The sequence below is a fragment of the Arvicola amphibius genome, chromosome X (genome assembly GCF_903992535.2).
Source record: "Arvicola amphibius chromosome X, mArvAmp1.2, whole genome shotgun sequence".
In the NCBI taxonomy this organism is placed as follows: domain Eukaryota; kingdom Metazoa; phylum Chordata; class Mammalia; order Rodentia; family Cricetidae; genus Arvicola; species Arvicola amphibius.
In genome coordinates, this window is record NC_052065.1 from 110097347 (window position 1) to 110117992 (window position 20646).

The following is a 20646-nucleotide window of genomic DNA, read 5'->3' on the forward strand; positions in this document are numbered from 1 at the left end:
CGTGTGTCATTTAGAAGTTTTATAGGCAGAGACTGCATGTTCATTTTCCAGATGATCAGACCCAAATAATCACACAGATACTATACTAATTACAATACTGTTTGATCAATAGCTTAGGCGTTTTTTCTACCTAGCTCTTATATCTTAAATTAACCCATTTCTATTCATTTGTGTATCACCACGAGACTGTGGCATTCTGGCAGCAGCGTCTTTCTTTTTCCACAGCTATCTGGTGTCTCTCTGACTCTGCCTACTCTCTCTCTACTTATGTTCAGGTTTCTTGCCTGGCTTTACTCTGCTAAGCCAAAGCCAAAACACCATTATTCATCAACCAATAAAAGCAACACAAATACAGAAGGACATCCCATGTCAGAGTTTTTGTTAAAGGAAGACGGCCCTTCCCCAACACTTCCCTGCTTGTTATAGCAAGAATCTGGGTTCCTTACAGAGAGGGCAAACAGGCATGGGCTTGGGTATATTTCACCTCCAATAGGATTTCTTACTGGCTCAGTCCTATTTCTTGTAAACTGTAACTCATAGAAGTCTTAGCAAACAGTAGTTGATGGCATATCACTCTCTCTATTCTGTCTTGCCCTCAAATTTCTCTTCCCCTTCACCAGCTTTCTGCACAAATTTCCTTTTGTCTTCACAGTCTGGCCAGTTTTCTACCAAACAGCTCCTTCCAGGCAATCCACAGAGTAGACAGCCCTCTACTGGTGTTATTTCAGGGGCATAAACAGTCCTACCAGGATAACTGCATGCCCATGCCCACCTGCTAGCACCAACGAGCATTAATCACGCCAATGAGCACTACAAATTCCCTTGAAAAAGGTGTCACATTTTCTGAAACTTGTATGAAGCCAAACAAGACTGAAAAAGATGTGTGTGTGTGTGTGTGTGTGTGTGTGTGTGTGTTCGTGCGCATGCATGTGCATGCACTGGGGAATCAAACAGCACATCCAGGGTGAGTCCAGGCATACTCTGCAAGGCTGAGAATATAATTCACACCCACCAATTTGTTTATTGAACAGAATTGTTTAGTTGGTGCTAATTTCAGTAGGACAATTTCTTATATATTTAAAAATAGAGGAAAGCATAAAAATAATTGGCCATTTCCCTGCTCAGATACAGTTAATGTTGCAAGTGACCTTTGAGTCATTTTCTCTGCAAACGTGTGAAATTTTAAACAAAACTGGAATCATAGCATGCACACACATATTAGCCTACCCCTTCCCTCATTGCTATGTATGTGTCTGGACTCTTAAATATTTGAAAACACGATTTTCCTAGCTGTATTACAAATTCACCACGTGCCTATGGCATTACCTCCTAAATCACTCCCCTAATTTTGAGTATTTCAGGTTTTTTCCCCTACAATTCTTAGGCTGTAAATAACATTGCCATTGCTGACTTCCACAATAAATCTTAGTCCAGCTTTCTTTTTTCCTAGCACAGATTCCCAGAAGTGGAATTACTGGGTCACAGAGAGTAAACATTTTGAAAGCTTCTGTGGAACAGTTTTAACTGGTAGCAAATATATTGATTCCCAGAAAATATGGAACACGGGCATCATCTCCAGGCTAAACCTGAACGAAGCAGTTGGATACACACTTCCCCGCCTGTGACAATGCCACATTTAATTAGGTGTTTAATGATTGTTTTATGATAAAAAAGGGAAAAGGATGTACTGAGCTCAGTAATTAATTAGAGGAAGGAAACTGGGTAGTTATGGCTTAACTGAATTCTATTGTATGTACTAACCCCACCATTTGCCACTGCTATCAGGTAAACCAGGGCATTTAAATGATGAGCTACCCCGAATGCTCCCTGCAAATCATTCTTGTGCTTTTAAAGCTACTTTCTCCATCATCTTCTCTCTTTTTCTGATGAAAGAGTAATAAGCATGGGGAATTTTTCAGTAGGGCTATGCTTCTTTAATAGCATTTCATGCAAATATTTATTCTACAAAATGTTAATTACATTTACTCCTTGAGTGATTTTACTCTGATTTTAATATCATTATATTATTATTACTAGAGACCGCTGCATTTATTCTAAAACTCAAGCATTGTCTAGCTCTTTTAATATCACACCGTCCTCAGTGTATCCATTGTTTTATGCACCATTGTTCTCTGTTGCATTTTTGTGCCTTTACATTAGAGAGACGTGAAATTCTGTGGGAAAACAAATACTTTGACCTTACAAAGAAACCATCCCCTTCCTGTTGTAGGAAACAGATTGTTCATTCTTCAGAACACTCCTATTAAGAATTCAGCGGAATTATGTATCCTTGCATCATTGTGATACTCAGTGAATGTTTCCAAACCATGTCGCTTGAGATAAAAAGGGGTTTGTTCTCTTCATTTTCCTAGACCTCTCCTGATGATCTTCATCACACATTAATGAATAGAATGGAGATGTGGAATTTCCACTCCCAGCCTGGAACAACTCAATCTGTAGCATAACCTTGGAGGAGGTTTGGTTAGTTGAAGATGTGAATCATTTGTGAACCATTAAGTATGTCACAATGATTAATAAAAGATTTACTGTTTGTTAGCTCAAAAGTTTACTTTTAAAAATGAATGTTGAATCCTCAAAGTGGGTGAGTAAAAGTAAAAAATATTCACAGAGAAAAATTCTGGAAAAATGATAACCAAGCTGTAGACCCTTCTTTTGCTTATGATGGTAACTGTGGGGAGCTGGGACTCTGCTGCTCTGTAGAACTAAGCAGCCGAGGAAAGGTTTAGAATGTCGCCATCTATTTTAATAAGCAGAAAAATGTAGCTACAAAGTGTTATATTTAACGAGTATTTAAATGCCAGCTCTGTACCAGGTATAGCTAAGTGATTAGTGCAGGAAAACTGAAAGCTACATATAAAGACTAAGTATGTGCAAAAGAGAGCAACAGCAAATATACAAGAGGACCTGGATTCAATTCCCAGCACCCACATGGTGGCTCCCAGCTGTCTGTATCTCCAGTCCCAGGGAATCTGGCACCCTCTTCTGGCTTCTTTGGGCATCAGGCACTCACAGACATACACTTAGGCAAAACATTCAAAACATTAAAAAATTGAATAAAAAATACAATGATGGAAACATGTGAGTGCTTGGAGGATCTAAGACACTTGTGGGCTGTGACCGTGCTATCTGTTGCCCTGGACTGACTTCTGTGTCTGTAGTCTATATCTGTGGTGCCTACTGGATATGTTTTGCTCATTGGAACCCCAATTTAGCTTCTTGACTATCTCTGCATATTGATGACTCTATCTTGGTGTGTCTTCAGCTAAGTATCTCCTTTTCTATGACAAACCAAAATGATCTGGGAACTCAGACATTTTCCTATGCTTTGCTACCAATGTTTTGGAGGAAATCTGACAGTACATACTTTAAGGTATTTGGGCTTCATGAGTCCTCAGTCGTCACTGAGGAAAGCTGGGAACAGGAGAGGAGGTCCTCCCCAGGGAATAGCACAACAATTGGTTGTCCTGTGCCAAGCGGTCAGCCCTGAAAACACACATACAGGTAACATATAGGTTGGACAGGTTATATTTAGGGATATATATGTATATGCAAATGTAGATATGCATGCAATACCAATTGTCAGAAAAAGAAGCCATGAATTTGAACAAGAGATGGGGAGGGGTATACAGGAGGGATTAGAGGGAGGAAAGGGAAGGGAGAAATATTGTAATTAAAATACATTTACGAAAATAAACAAAAAAGTATTTAGGTTTGTTGATAAATATCAGAGTACTGGTAACTTCCTGGAGGATAACTGAGAAAGGGCATCTGTGTTAGAAAGGTTAATCTGGTCAGTGTGTGTGTGTGTGTGTGTGTGTGTGTGTGTGTGTGTGTGTGTGTGAATGTATCAGTATGTGCACTTTTGTATGGGAATAAAATTCATACAATAATATATATTTTGGAACTCTTCAATTAATAATTCAATAATTGTAGCTTCTACTAAGAAAAAGTTCATTATGCTATTTACAAGTTTGAAAACTGGAAATCACTAAAATGTCCAGTAACAGCAGAGGGGTAAGTAAATGATGGCGCATCCACGTCAATATCACATTATGATAAATTGCTTACTGCCATTGGGAAATGTGATGGATAAACAAAGGTCACTATAAAACGGAAAACAACAAAGCAAAGACCAAGCAGTACCACTGTTATCCCTTCGTGCTGTTCTTGTTCTCCTGGTACCCAACGAAAGTGACCAGCTGACAAGGGGAACCATTCAAGTTTCACGGTTGAAATGAGACCTTCAACTATGGTTCTCTTGAGTGTGGACTCACTTTGTGGTATAGACACTAAGTACCAGTCATTGACCTAAAGTAGTCTGGTAGCTCCAACGCTGAACCTCAACTAGGAATGTGTGGACTCCGAGCTGCTCCACTTTTCTGAAGTTCCTCTGCATTTTTGGTCAATAGAAGCCTGAAAACTGGGAAGTAAGTGATGATAATCAGTGTATAGACACAGTAGTTTAGATGCATATACATATAGCATGTGTGAATTAATATGTGTGCATGTATATTTATGATACGAATGTGTATGACCATCCCTTTTAAATATACATGCATAATGTGTGTGTGTGTGTGTGTGTGTGTGTGTGTGTGTGTGTGTGTGTAGATATTCTTCTGGTTCAGAATCACAAATTCGGAGTCTGGAACGTACTACATTAATTTAACTAAGTCAAATTGATCATCAAAATAAGGAGGTGATTGTTTTGAGTATTCCCAGGGTGAATGTGTTAGAAACAGAGCGCCATCTGGCATTTTTCTACTCCGAAGGCTTCTGGGAAGAGTCTTCATTATTGGCTTCAAGAAGATAGAGAGAATTGGGCTGCAGCTCTGTTGGCAAAGTTTCCTGATGCTGTAAAATAGTTTGCAACCTAGGGCAGCACTATATGCTTGATTAAACTTGCAATGAAAAGGATTTATTTTAAGCCGCTATAATAATTTCTTTTTTTAATCAGAAACTAACCAAGCAATTTTAGAGTAGTCTCCATTTGCATGAAATACCTGTTCCTTCATCTAGATGGTTTGTCTATTGGTAAAATTTATTAAGAGTCTATTTATGCATACAATCTGCACATGTTTTGAAAAGAAGAAAATCGGGATGAATTCCATGAAGAAATTGTCCTTTGCTTTTCAATTGCTCAGCTCATTCTGAATTTAGATAAACTTTCTTTGGATGAGAAAGAAGTTTAGATACCCAAAGAAAGGCCCCCATTGAGTCCCCCTACTCACTAGTTCTCATTCAAGCCCCTCTCCTTTTCCGAGATCCAAACAGGTACATCATTTCTGGGAAGGAGACTGCTGCTACTATCTCATGCCTTGTCACAGCCACTTCTGCTCTCTCTGCTCGGGGTCTCAAAGTCATTTTAACTTGACTGCGTGTTTGCTGTGTTCCAAGGCCCATACCTCCCCTCCCAAGAGATAGTATGGGAGACACACATAGAAGTCAAGGCTTTTTTGTTTTTGTTTGTTTGTTTGCTTGTTTGTTTTTAGACATAGGGTTTCTCTGTGTAGCTTTGGAGCCTGTCCTGGAACTAGCTCTTGTAGACCAGGCTGGCCTCGAACTCACAGAGATCTGCCTGCCTTTGCCTGCTGAGCGCTGGGATTAAAGGCATGTACCACCGCTGCCCAGACGAATGCAAGTCTTTTAAACAGCTGGCTCCATGAGTTCTTTTAGAAATTATGTTCAATTTTCACACACGACTCGGGAATACAGATGCTGCAGAAGGTAAGGCTTTAAACCCCCCCCCCCCCCCCCCCGGCCATTAAGAGTTCCTCATTGGTTTGTGGCTTTTTTTTTTTTTTTTATAAAGGTCCCATACCATACGCTTTCTGTTTCACTGGATGGGTAGGTGCATTTTTTTCTAAAATGCAAAAGCTTCCTTGAGTCTACTTAAGGCAGCATGCTACAGTAACAAGCCTGTATTTGGCATCTTTCAGCCTCTCTAGCTGTGTGGTTGCTTAGGGGAGACACTCATTGCTAAACAAGGTGGCGGTGAACAGTCTTCCAGCCTGTATAAAAATCTCTTTTCCTCAAGGCTACTTTCACGGAAGCAAAATAAGCTGATTATGAAGCACTCCTGAGAAATCAGGACTGGTTGCAGGAGTTCCTCACATTAAACCTGAGATATTCAGAGTGGTAGAAGGAAGAGCTAAGTAAATCGGATTGAAAGACAGTCACTCCTACAGTATAAATACAGGTTTTCTTTCTGCCTCCCTGGAGCTCCTAGAGAATGACCTACACGCCAAGCTTGATTAAGACACCCATCTTTACAAGAGTGGCCATCTTGTGTCTATCTAGGACATGTGCCACAGATCTTTAACCCACGTCTGTAGTGTAGGACTGCTAATAATACTTGACACAGCATTCAACCTGGCCCCTGGGGCGCCCAAGTTCTTTACAAAAGCCTTCCTTTTTAACCTTCAGGAAGAATATTTTCTTCCTTTGGAAGGTGAGAAAGGCCAAGGGCCTTTGGTTCCATTTCCTGGGTAAGGAAACAATGTCTCAGAGCAGATTAGCAAGGCAGATCTGGAAAGGAACCAAGGACTTCACCCCCATTCCTTCTTCTCAGGACTCTGTGTGTGTGTGTGTGTGTGTGTGAGTGCCTGTGTGTGCCTGTGTGTGTGTGTGTGTGTGTGTGTGTACGCACACGCATAAGGAGGTCTGAGGTTATCTGTAGAGAGTCTTCCTTAATCATTCTCTCTCCATCTTTTTTTTTTTTGAGACAGGATTTCTCACTGGACCTGGGACTAGCCAACAACCCCTGGGATTCTGCAGTCTCTGCACCTTCAGGGCTGGGGTTACAAGCAAGCGCTGCTGCACCTGACTTTTAGCTTGGGCTCAGTCCTCAAGTTTTCAGAGCAGACACCTTGCCCCATCTCTCCAGCCTGCCTGGAGGATTTCATCCTTGGGTTGAGTTGCAGGAACAGGGCCTTGCAGGCGCTTTCATAGTAAGAGCCCTCGACTTGAGATCCCTCTTTGAATCACATTTCTGTCACTTAGTAGCTGCAAAGTCACAGAGAATTTTTAACTCATATTCCGTTTCTTCATCTATAAAACGCGGTTACTGATAATCCCTCTGTCTCCCTTTCATGGCTGCTGTGGTCTAAAAAGCCTATCCTGATATAAAACTGTCTTGAACAAAAACGCAAACTGGGATCCTGACATGGTGTCATGTTTTCTTTAGCTGAACCTCCTTCTAGCTCTTAGGGGGCTGTTAGTTCTAGAATTCTCAGTTGTGATGAATAAGGCTGTGTTCTCTGTCTCTAACTGCATAATTTTATACACTCTGGTCACATCCCTTCCCAGCCTTCATCATTCTAGACTAAAGAGTACGAATTTGTTTAATCTATCTTCATAAGGCATTCTGCTCCCCCCCCCCCCCCCCCCCCCCCCCCGTCCCGACTCCGCAACCACCACCATCCTTTTGATTATAGAGTGGCTCTTCTCTGGAGCATCTCCAGGTCCATTATGCCATTCTGGAAGCTGTAAGATCAGACCTGCATAAGTGTGTGTGTGTGTGTGTGTGTGTGTGTGTGTGTGTGTCTGCCTGTCTGTGTCTGTCTGTCTGTGTCCCTGTATGTGTTCTCCAGTTCTGAACCTCTGACTCTGCCCCCTTCCCCAATTATAAATCTTGTAAAAGGTTTATTGCCCAAGCAAGACCCTCTCTTTAAACTGCAGAGGCCAGTTGGCCCCAGGCTGAAGCCTTCTTTTTTTTTTCTCTGCGCAGCTTTGGCCCCAAGGGGCGAAACCGTCTCCCTGTCTGGCTTGGGAGGCTGGGAGGTGGATAACTAGGATGGGGAGGCCGAAGGGGGGGGGTCTTGCGCAAGCGCACGCTGCTGCAAGGACGCCAATGCTGCTGCCTCTTGGAGCATAGGGAGGCAGAAGAGGAGGGAGGGAGAGGAGGGGAAGGGAGGGGGAGGCGGCACTTGGGCTGCAGCTCTCAACCCGAGGCAGTCAGTCTCTCTCAGCGCTCAAGAGAGGCGGCGACGGAGTAGGATGCTCTGCGGAGCGCCCTGGCTAGAAGCAGCTTCGGGGACTGGGGCAACTGGACAGCTTTCACCATGCATCAGTCCCTGACTCAGCAACGGTCCAGCGACATGTCCTTGCCCGATTCCATGGGTAAGTCTAGCCGCTAGTCCTGTTTTCAGGGCGGCGATAGCAACGGGGTAAGTGCGTTGTCCTCCGGACAGCTGGCTCCTGGCTGCCCCAGAGCCACAGAGAGGGCAACCGGGTTGGGGGTCCTCAAACTCGAGTCTGGGAGGCGGACAGGAGCCCCAAGGGAGCGGCCCCGCTGTGATAAGGGTGACACGCGGAGACTGGAGCGCCTAGTTAGGGTCGGAGTAGCCCTACCTAGCCCGGAGTGCGAGTGTGTGCGTGTTTGTGTGCGTGTGTACAGACTTGCAGCCAGTGGTAAATTCCAGCTGTTTGAGCATCAAAACATTTCCTTCAACCTGCGACTTCGCTTTCGATTCAACTCTCCTTCTTTGCAAAGTCCTCATCCCTTCTGAGATCACGACTAATGATAATTAGACTAAGCAGGGTCTTCACCACCCCCTCAACTCTCTAGGTGCTATTCTGAAATTCAGACCTGCAATGGTGGGGGGGGGCTAATTTACAATTCACATACGGGGTGGGGGTGCAACCCCAAGGAATGGGAATGGGGAAGAAAAAGAGAGATGCTGGCGGGACAGGAATTCCTAAGGAATCACTCAAGACAGCCCAGCCCTGACATACGCAGCAGAAAGATCAACAGTCCTTGAATATGCTTATTCTTCTGCTCCAAATACACAGAATGTGTGTGAGTGTGTGAGTGTGAGTGTGTGTGTGTGTGGGGGGGGGGGTAAAGAACACAAGAAAAGAAGATCCAGCGAGAGCCCGCGCATCTTCTGAAGTCGCGCTTTTCCTCTTCAGCGGAATGAAGGGGGAGGGGCAACTTTCAACCTTTTTAAAAACTAGGGGATTGATACCGTCTTGCACCAACTTGGTGACTCTTTGAGGGTGCTATTCGGTAGCTACAAACGAATTAAAAAAAAAAAAACAAAAACAAAAACAGTTTCCTTCAGCTGTTAGGCACCTTCCCAAGCCCTGTGATTTCGCTGGGAGGAGAAATTAATTCAGAACCTGAAAAAGCGGGAGGGGATTGTTGAGCCATGATTCCACCTAATCTTAAAATTTGCCTTTGATACGCTTTAGCAAAATTCATTTCACCTTTTCTATCACACTTCACATTCTGCAAAACTCCTCTGTCCCGAATTTCTGCCATTCAGCCTTCTCCGATGAATTTGCTGGAACATCCACAGGGGAGGGGCCGGGAGAAGATTGAGCCCAGTGTGAGCTCTCTGCTGCCTGCAAAAGACTCAGTCGCAACAAATTTCGTTCAAAGAAGGGGCCTCTGAAAGTGTTATCACCTGGATGGTGAAAATATTCCTATCTTCAGTGTTTTGGCATGTTTACTATGCGACTTGTGCTTTTCATTTTTAAGGTCGTAGTTATTTGGAACTGGGTACAAAATGAGACCAAGGACTGGGGTACAAATCCAGAGCCCAGTAGTACCAGATTCTCCAGTACCCCCACCCCCCAACCCACCCCACGCATACACAGGCACACAGAACACCAAACGCACTCCTTGCCTTGACCAGCTGTGGCGCTAACATAGCCCAGGCTCCCAGACAACAAACAGCGCTAAAGAGAGCTGGACGCAAGAGGGCGAGGGTTGCGCAGCATCCTTTCTAACTGCGTGCAACAACCACCTGCAAATCAATCCTCCCCACCCAGAGCCTTGTGGCTGCGGGGACTGAGCAGACTAGAGGCCCAGGGTTCAAAGGCTTGCTACTTGACACTGCTCTGTGGGTTTCAGAACAAGATGAAGAGAATTCTCTCATTTATTCCCAGGGGCCCCCCACAAGAAGCTGAGTGGGCTTGCCCAGCTCAGGTTCGCCACTGCAGGGAAAGGAATCATAGATCTCACATAGATATTCACTATCGTCGTGAATCGCGTTTTGGTAATAATCCACAGGCCGAAGTCACTAGAAAATTCTTGAGTAGAGTGATAACTCTAGGTTCACACAGTTTGGACAGCGGAGTCTCCTTGGAGTTCCCTGGCGCTGATCCCACAGCCCAGGCCTGAATCAGCATCTAGGATACTCCCACTTAACCAAGCTCTGGCAAAGCCACCTTCTTCTGCAAACGGGAGGAGGGATGGTGGGTTTGCGTTTCTGCCTTAAAGGGCAGCATTTCTGAGGGGATTCCTTTTACAGGGAAGACACAGCTGCAATAAACAAACAAATAGACAAATAAATAAAATGTAACACACACTACAAACGACAGAACACACACACACACACACACACACCCCTGCACCAAGGTGCCTGCACTACTTTTGCTGGTTGCCTCGGGATCGGCCGCTAGTCCAAAGCTGGGAAGGAGGCAGGCACTTGGGAATTATGAAGAGAGTAGTTTAGCTGCTGCGCCCCTCCATCTTCCAGTAAACCCCTCCTCCACTTTGGCAACAGCGCCCTCAGGCGTTAATGCACCAATACTACATCAGGGCATTCTCTCCACCCCCAACAACACATTTGTAATTTACTGAGCCATCTTTGATTTCTCCATGTCTTGAATAATTTACTAAAGAGGCGATGGTAGTAGATCTCAGCGCCTTTAGGTACATGTTTGGGAGACTGGCAGAAGCCTTAAGGTTCATGTGTGGGCAGCCACCTGTTTCCAGGGATGCTCAAGTCGGGGACTTCCTGAGATCCACTCTGCAGCAAAAGCTGACTCAGGTAAGCAAATCCTAATCCACCTGAACATTCAAGTCTAAAAATTACCCTGTCACCAGCACCTCAGTGCACAGAGCAGGATACGAAGCATCTCTGCTCCATTTCAATAAAGATTACATGACCTCTTTTAGGAGGGGGCGATCAACCAATACGTACAAGGTAAAGCTCAACAGAGGCAGTATCCTGTCTGAGAGTAACTCACAGCTTCTTCCTGTCAGCTACATGATCCTGCAACTGGTGGCCATCATACGAGCTGTAGAAGAAACCTACTGTCACAATTTATATACTCACTAAGTCCTTTAGGGCATTAGAATCTGAGTTAATGGGTGATCGGAGTGGGGGGGGGGCTTGATTAAGATAAATTTTTTTTTTGGTGGAAGGAGCTTTGAAGTTGCTTCAAATGAAGAGAGGATTCAGATACAAATACAGGTGGGGAGGGGCTTTGATTAGAGGGACCAGAGGAGAAAGAATCTGATGCTATCTGGAAGGGGTAAGCCAGCAAATGATTGGATGCCTCTAGAGCTACATCCTGGCCCTCCGGTATCTGGGGTGAAGGTGGGGCACTGCAGAGAGGAAGGGCTGCAGTAGCTCTGCAGGGAGACTGCTGGGAGGGGGAGCAGCAAGTGCCAATAAGGAGATTTTGGCCTCTCACAGCTATTGGTTGCAATAGTTCTTGAAACAGAACTGCCTATACTAAGTACCAAGTAGACGGGGCGGTGAGGCTCTGTGGTTTTGACACTAGTTAGCCATAAAGCTTTCAATTCTGGGGAGCCCACAAAGCGTACCCTATTTCAACAAGTTAATTCTATGAGCATGACCAAATTTATTTGCACAACCCCACCCCAGACGTTTTCTCTTGAAGGAAAACAGTTGTGGGATGTCATTACTTGTTTATTTAGTAACTGATGGCCATTTATTTATTGTGTATCTGATACAGCAAAAGGCATCCTTTACAGCCTTTGAGGCTATTTTAAGTAGCTCATGGTTTGAGCCTTTTATATGCTAATTTTTAATTTTTTATATTTTTGAGACAAGGTTTCTCTGTGTAACAGCCCTGGCTGTCCTGGAACTCCCTCTGTAGAACAGGCTGGGCTGGCCTTGAACTCACAGAGACTGGCCTGCCTCTGTCTCCCAAGTGCTGGGATTAAAGGCCTGCCCCACCACCACCCGGCCTTATATGTTAATTTAGTAAACAAAACCTAATAAGATGGTCCTGTATTCACAGAAACATCTAAGGCCAGCCCCAAATTGTACTTTAGTAAAAACAGGGTCCTCCCGCCTTCTAAAATACAGCAACAGGCAGGCAAATGGCGTAAGTACATACAATTTCTGCCTTTTAGGATCTCTGGCCACACTTTCAGAGTACCTTAAGGCTTGTCTTGCTAAAAATAGAAATGGACTTTATTAAGTCAAATTGAAACCACAGGTAAATGGGGGGGTCTCTTCACTTAAAAAGAATTTACCCAAAAATTCTTTAAAATAGTCACTTCTCCAGGTGCAATTAAAATCATTTGATTTTATGTAGTTAAGGTCTTCAGAATGTTAAATAAAAAAGTGACTGACAGACCAGAGACTAGACAGTCAATCTAGTACAGTGTGATTCAAAACCAATCTTAGTCGGACCCCTGTAGGGGTGGTAGGATCTTTGGGTTTTTTTCAACAGATGGAATTTCATTTCAGATTCTAAAGCAAAAGGAAAAAAAAAAGATTTCCAAATGACACCATGTGGTTTGCTGAGTCACTTTTCTGACCTGGCTCCTAGCTTTTAAGAGTCAGAGTGATATTTGCAAAGAAGATTCCAGGGCTGTGGATGAGATTAAAGGTCGTTTGGTAGGAACGAGCCGGTCAGCAAGACAACAAATTAGAGAGACCACACCAGCCACGCATGCTCTTCTGATTTAGTCTCTAAGGGTGTGTAAGGTGCTCTCGGCGTATTCCAGGGCAGAGAAAGGCTCGAGTTCGTATGTGCATGATAAACACGAAAGCAAGAAAAGAATGGGAGGTTGTATTAGTAAATTTATGTTAGAGCCCCACAGTGGAAGCCTGGGAGACTCACCAAGTATCTATCATGAAATAAAATTGGGAACCCGGGTTTACAGACTCCCTTGGGTGCTCTGAAGTCAACAAGAAGGATAAGGAACCTGCAGGTAGATGAAGAAATAAATCCTGTCCACTCTACCCCTACCCCTCTACTGTTTTCTTCCCAGAACCAGCTAGCCTTTGTTCATTAGTTTACCAACAACAGCCAGGTTGTCCTTTGCATCCCTGATGGCTACCACAGACAACGGATCTTGCTGTCACAGGTGTCTAGGGGCTTTTCGGTTTTTCTGCTTGGGGGCTGCCTTTCCACTTCACTGCAGAGCACACTCCTTTACAACCCCCCTTGCCTCCGAGCCTGGAGTTTCACAGTAGGTTAGGGGCCGTACCAGCTCGAACCGTGCCTCCATTTTGATGTAAAAACAGTCTTAGAATAGTATTGTCTTAGCTGGGTACCTGGTGAGTCACGTCCCTTAGTTTCAAGGATGATGTCAGAGGAGACCGCCAGCCCCTCCCGCCTCCCTCTGAGCCTTCAGTGGAGAGCACACTGGGAAAGACCCAGGGTGGCATTTTTTTCACTGCTCTACTGTTGGGAAAGGTAGCTCCAGGAGGCTGCTGAACAGCCCTAGTTCCTATTCACTCTTAACTCTCACTACCAACAAGCCTCCTGGGTCTCTCTCAGTGTGTTTTCACCTCCCCTCCCTTCTGCTTTTCTTTCCCTCTCCTCCCAGTAGTGCAGTCTGGGCAGCTTCTCTGCCCCATAATTTGCAGAGGCTGCAGTGAGGCCTCTCAGAATGCCGGATCTTATGAAAGGACAGAAACCAAAGGTTCTCATCAGGGCCATTCAGGATATTTAAAGACTGATCATACAGCTCCACACTGCTTCTTATAGCCCTATCTTCCTTAGGGCTTCAAGAGAGCTGGATCCTAATAGTGTTGCCCATTTGGTTATTTTTTTTTCCTGAGAACTCCTAGGTGGTTAATTCTCCCGCGGTATTTCCTATTGAGGAGGCCTTCCTTGTGCCAGAGAAATGCCAGCACGGTTTAAGGCAGGGCTTGGTTCCTAGCATCCACAGTGCTTGGTTCCTAAAAACATTTTAAATTGAAAAGTGAGCCTAGATACCATTTCTCTATCTGACTTAATAAGCTTGGTTTTTGAAAAAAAAAAAATTGGTTGGTGCTATCATGTGTGATAAGCCCTGAGCAGGAAGGAGCATGGGCTTCGTGCCATTTGTGTTTATGTCAGCCTTGCATAAGCGTAAGTGTATGTAAGTTATAATCCTTCTTAGCTACCTCCCCTGATACAAATCTTTGTGGACTAAGAGCCTTCAAACATTTACTTTATTAAGCACATTTGTTATGTGACAAATCTGGCCAGCACACCATTTTTAAGTTTATGCATGAGGCAGCAAATGTCAGAAATAAATGAAAAATAAAATGCCAGTACCTGGCTCAGTTCTGATATTTACCCTAAAAATTAAATTTCATATCGCTAGCTTCTAAGAAAAAATGTTCTTCGTTTCCTGGTGCCTTTAAAATATTTTCATTTAATACCCTCATACAAACACTTGTCATTCATCATATGCCTTTATAATCTGCCCTAAAAAACACTCCACTAAGTGGCTACGACACATCTTTTATAGAATGTCAAAAACACAAAATTGTTTTGCTGTTATATAACTGCCGAGTTTTTCTCCTGTTGTTTGTTTTCAAAGAAGCACCATATTTTTATGAGGAAAGTGTCGCCCGGTGACTGCAAAACGGAAGGTTCCCTTCTTTCTCTGCAGTTCATTCCCTAGAGATACCCCAGTTAGCAACAGGGGGAGGAAAGAAAAAGCTTACTAGTACATTTTCTCTGCTTTTCTCAGATGAACTGAGCAATTTCAATGTCTCTCGGTTCTTACAGGGGCCTTCAATAGGAGGAAGCGGAACTCCATCTATGTTACTGTGACTTTGCTTATTGTGTCCATGTTAATTCTCACGGTGGGCCTCGCAGCAACGACCAGGACCCAGAACGTGACTGTGGGAGGTTACTACCCAGGAGTTATTGTAAGTACAGAGAGCAGAGCTCAGTCGTTTGCTGGCTACAGAGTTAAAGACTCTACTGGGCTGGTTTTCAATTGCCTTTGAGTTTTTAGCATTTGCTCCAATTCCCTCCCTCTGTTTCTTTGTAACTATACAGAGAGGTGACTCTCCTTAGGAAAAACACAGGACTGAAAAAGACTTAGAAGAGTCCCAGTGTCTTCCTTAACTAAGACTGAGATCCTAAACATGTCATCTTCTTGTCTAGGGCGTTGGTTTTCTGATTGAAGACATGGTTCTTTTTAGCAGCATCAATTTTAGCTAAGTGCTCGCCTTTGAGTTGTTTTCCTGTGTGTGACAGAGGCCACCTGATCTTCCCTTGAGTCTGAGGACACCAACATCTCCACTTTTCCTGGCCAAGAGCCCTCATTCACTTGCAAAGTGGTCCTCCCCGGAAAAGGTGTGGAAGACATATTTTTAATATGTGCATATTTATTCATTTGTAAATCACATACACACAAAATGTATGTAAAATGGAAATTCAAACTTTAGATGAAAATGAAACTCCAATTTTAGTATCTTTTTATACAAACACTAAAATGTTACAGGATGTTATGTACATAGTGCTAAGTTCGTTATTAAAGAGAATGCCTACAAGCCCATATTTCAAGTGGCCCATGAGCTATTTGGGGCTGGATTCTTATCAGACATGTTTAAGTTGTCATCAGAGCCACTGGTCTTTAAAAAATTCTTTAAAATGTGGCTCTTACAATGTGTCTGATTTTAAAATTTGTACAGGAGGTAGAAGAGCAATTCTGCCATTTTCACTGGTCATTTGTTCTTAGGATCAACTTCAATTTGTTATTCCCCAATAGGATTTCCAAATCTCTCGTCCATTTTGCTAGTACTCACTTGGTTAAAACTTGATAACCTAATCCTATCATACATAAAATGCACTACCATTAACAATTCACCACTTGGAATTTGCCCTCTTTGCAAAGGATGGCCCCCGTGATCTGGCCTTCCCAACTATCAAGAAAAGCCAGTGACAGGCCATTTATGAAACATTGTCATAACTTCTGTTTTCTTACCTCCGATAAACAGTAAATAAGTATCAATGTTCTTAGTCCAGTGGATTGTTTGCCCTCCCCTGCAGTGCGTGCAATCCATTTTCTCAAGGGTGGAATTTGCTACATTAAAAATAATCTCACTTACTAGCTTGGTAACATAATGAGACTCTGTCAAAACAAACAAAAACCCCCTCTATGAATAATACGGTTGAACCCCAAATCTTCAGTCTAGAGATTGAATCTTATTTTATTTTATTTTTTTTAAGATTTATTTATTCATTATGTGTATATACAACGGTCTGCCTGCATGTATCCTTGCAGACAGAAGTTTACACCAGATCTTATTACCTGTGGTTGTGAGCCACCACATGGTTGCTGGGAATTGAACTCAGGACCTCTGGAAGAGCAGTGCTCTTAACCATTGAGCCATCTCTCCAACCCCCTGAATCTTATTTTAATATCAATTAAATGATTTCTGAATTGTAGTTGCTAGAGAGTAGGAATATGTTAAAAATGGTTCATGTTTTTTAAAAAAATTAAAACAGCAAAGAGATCAGACACGATTTTAGGTCCCAGTCTGTCTTTCTCACTCTCTGACTCAGAAGAGAAGAGGTCAAGGATGACACCTTTAACAAGCCATCACTGAGTGACCAGCTTGGAGCCTGTTGCCTAGGTCACCAATTCCCTTCCACAGTCTCACTCCTCAAGAGCCTTTTGAAAAACTGGGCTTGACGTTAGGTCTGACTTAAGCTGGACCTCCTTCAAGCCTAAGGCTGCTGATGGAAGTTCTGCAGTTTGGGGGGAAGGTAGGGCTCCCCCAGCTTAGGGCAGGTGTCTCACAGACACTGGTTGGTACCCAGTGCCCTTTGTTAAACATGTGATGCGAGAACTCACCCTGTCCATTTCCTGTGGTGAGGCAAGAAAATCAGCTGTCAGCAGAATTGGGTTTTATTTTTAAAAGCAAGCCAAGGGGAGGGGAAGAATGAGAGAGAAAGAGAGAGAATTTTGGTTGCTTGGAAAGGAATTTACAGGGTCCTTGTGACTTTGTGTGCTTCAGGTAGCCGCATTAGTGAAATCTCTCCAACCGAAGAGCAAATGCTCAAGCCAGGATCCAGAGTAGCTGCGGGCGAAGGGAGGGTACTTTTCATGTTAGTGCAAACCTTCTCTGTAGAATATCTGACTGTGGGAGGCTAGGTTGGAATACATTAACAAAGGACTAAGGACTCGTGATTGCTGTTATTCAAGTACTTGATGTTCAGCTAGCACTGGTAATTGACGCAGTGGGGGCATTTCTCCTTCTCCCCCCCCCCCCGGTGTGTGTATGTGTTTCACTAAAAGTAAACTTAATCAGAGATAATGTTGAATCCCTGCCCTCCCACGCTGGTTTAACTTTACAAATTTGCTCTCTGAATGCTTGTGGATCATTTCTTTAAAATGGGTTTTAATTATACAGAGTGAAGCAGAAATGATAGCAGATAGAACAGTCAAAAAATCCATTTACGTTTATAGGTCAGACAGTGTTATAGCAAATACAATTAGGACTCCTACCTCTGCAGCAGTAAATGCCTGAGAACCCAGATTTGCCCCGGAATGAAATGCTTCACTAATTGAATAGTTTGGGTTATTAAGGAAAAACGGTGACTTCCCCACCCAGCTATGAGCAAGAACCTTGTGCTGAGCCTGTGAAAAATGCAGATCTCTCCTCCATATCCCCAGAGATTCTGATTCTGGTGGACTCTATGAATGTGATTTCTATTCATAAGCTAATCTTTGACCGAAAAAGTAATACAAGCTAAATATACATTTTACTAGTCACCCCAGGGAAATATAATTTAGGTGGACCCAGAGGCCAGATGGAGAGATAAAACACACTTAACAGTAAAACCAGAGAGAGTACAAACCAGACAGAGTATTTTGAGATTCTGCACTGTCAAATTGGTCATTTTGAATATAAATTACAGTTGTATGGATCTGTGAAAACATTTCAAGTTATCCTGAGCTCAACTATTTTGTTCTCAAGTCCAACTAAATGTGTTAGCAATACATGAGAATTTGAATGTTCAAAACATAATTACTGATAAAATATTCGATTACAAGAAAATGGACACACATTTTGGCATTTCAAATGCAGTAAGGTGTTTAATACGCAGTGAGGCATATTATAATAGCATGCTAGCTAGTCTACCTGAGTTATAATGTAATGTTGTCATTCTAAGGCACACACTCACATATGCCTTTTTAAGAATGAGCTAACCTGTACAGGTTGAAATGTAAGGTTTTGAACCATTTGGACTGATAAAGACAAAGTGAATTATGAATTTTTTTTATTATCTTCCAATGTTTGAGGCATCTTCCATTCCTTTCTATTTTGAAAGCCTAAAAACTATCCACAAGCCTTGGTTATTGAATCAAGCTGAAAAAGGTTGGGGCAAGGAGGAAGGTTGCTCCATTCATTCCTCTAAATCTTTTCTTTCCAGGAGAAGGAAGTCTGCAAATGTGTTTCCCAAGCAACCCACAAGATGGAGTTGGCCCCTTGACCAGCAAGGAAAACCTTTCTGGCGTTCTAGTCTCAGGGTTATTGTCCTGTAGGGCCCCGTGTTTTCTTTCAGCACAGAAACATGGGAGCTTCAATCCATTTCCTGGAGAGGGTTAGTTGATTGAAAACCGTATAGAGTCACAGTGGGATATCAGCAGACAGGGACAATAGGAACATTCAATAGTGTAGAAGCCTTCTCCGAGCCACATGACTTTCTTTACCTGCACACATAAGGTCTCTGTAAAGAAATGTAAGGACATTGATATCCAATGGTATTTTGAGTACTTAAGAAACAATCAGGAGCCTTGGAGAGTTGGGTTTTGTGATTGCTGTAAATTAAACAGACATTGTTCTAAAACAAATTCTAAACTTCTTGAGTGCATTTTAAGGATATAATTTAAATCCTGATGTGTTGAACAAACTTGTTCAAAGCCGCAAGTGTCTAACTTCCATTGTCTCCTTGTTGGCCTGGTGGCATGCCATGCAGAGCTCTCTGAAGAAGTCAGTCTGGCCTCCTGCTGCTTCTGCTTTTCACAGCATCTCCTGCTTATAATTTGAGCTTTTCTCTCTCCAAACTGCCACTTACATAGTTTTCCAAATGTTCTCTCTATTGTTTTCACTAAATTCTGTCTATTATTCTACATAACAGGAACATTCTTAAGCTACTGGGGTTTACAGTGTTACCTATCATCTTTGAACTCTCTTCTATTGAAGCCTCTTATTCCTGGTTCCCAGAAAAGACTCTTATCTTATTTTGTGTTCTCTGTTGGACAATATCCTCATTTATCTTTGTTTATACAGGTCCACAATTTCTTGAGCAAGGTATACTTCAGAATTTAGACTTTAATTTTGGAGAAAATTATAGTGCTATACCTTCTAGCATTCCAGTAGGACTTTGGAAAGCAATACAATCAAGTTCTCTCATAATTCTGTCATAAAATATGAATTTTAATATAAAGTAGGGTAAAGATTATATTTTTAAAAAACTCATAGCAGTTCAAGATCAAGCTTTACCACCGAATTGGGCATCAGAATATTCTTTTAGTTTCCAGAGATTTTTGAATTTCTGGGTTATAGAAAGGAATTGTGGATTGTTTCAGCTAATAGTAGCATGAATTTCTTGAGCCTAAATCTCACTGTTCTTGGCATCACATACCACCTCAACAACCAGCTCCAAACCATAGATCAAACACAAGATATGCCATAGAATATACGCCCAATTAATATTTATTTGAGCCTCTGTCTTGGGTGTCTGGGGTGGTGGATGGGAATAGGAACAGGTAATAAGGTCCAGTTGCCAAAGAGTCCATCATCTAGATGTGATGGCCCATTCCTGCAATCCCAGCATCTGGGAGCCTGAAGCAGAAGAAATGACAAGTTCAAGGCCACCTGAATTACAAAATGAAGCTTTGTCCAAAAATTTAAAAAAATACCTTCAAGCCGGAAATCCATAAAAACCTTCCAATCTGACTCTAGTTTCTAGTGATTGGTATTTTTTATGTGACAAATGGAGAGCCGCCAAAACAAAGAAAACCAGTTATTTGTTCAGTTAGTGGAAATAACTATGAAAGTCCAAAGGTCTAAACATTACCCGATTCCTTGAAGTTCTTGATGAGGAACCAAAATGTACCTTGCCTTTTGGAGGTCTTGAAAGCTATCATTACCATTTTTTTTAAAAGAAAAGTGTGTCTTTTTTATATGCATGGGAATTTCTTCCATGTATATCTATGCACCATGCCAGAAGGGGACCTTGAAACCACTGGGATTTGAGGTACAGGTGGTTGTTAGCCACCATGTGATTGCTGTGGAGCAAACTCAGATCCTCTGGAAGAGCTAGCCAATACGCAAACCACTGACCCCTTTATCTGGTCCTTGAGAGCTAGCATTTGATTAGAAGCAGCTGCCCATTTTCAGGAGACTGGTGCCTCCTTTATTTTCACCCCCTGAGCTCTCCCTCACTCTATCACTGCAGAGAACACTTCCCCTAAGGAGTAAGACCCTGTTACTTCAAAGTCACTATTCTACAAACACTGACCTGGATGTGTAGCACATGCTTTTAATTCCGGCATTCAGGTGGATCTTTGTGAGTTCCAGAACAGCCAGGGTTACATAGTGTGACCCTGTCTTAAAAACAACAACAAAACCCACAAGTAGCCACTGACCTCTAAGGCCTCAAGATGTGACT

General features: G+C 42.8%; 1 protein-coding gene and 1 long non-coding RNA gene across 5 annotated transcripts in view; both read left to right on the forward strand.

The window, feature by feature from the left end:
* Positions 1–4125: 4125 nt before the first annotated feature.
* LOC119805273 lies at positions 4126–7170 on the forward strand. Its single transcript, XR_005283883.2, has 2 exons — positions 4126–4448; positions 6747–7170. It is a non-coding gene; the product is annotated as an uncharacterized LOC119805273 (long non-coding RNA).
* Positions 7171–8081: 911 nt separating this feature from the next.
* Positions 8082–20646, forward strand: part of Tmem255a (transmembrane protein 255A) — a 52808-nt gene continuing 40243 nt past the window's right edge. For 2 of the 4 annotated variants that reach the window (XM_038317492.1, XM_038317493.1), the window contains exons 1-2: positions 8082–8139; positions 14740–14882. In XM_038317492.1, coding sequence (XP_038173420.1) covers positions 8082–8139; positions 14740–14882 — 201 coding nt within the window. The other 2 variants (XM_038317490.1, XM_038317491.1) reach the window with 1 other exon arrangement.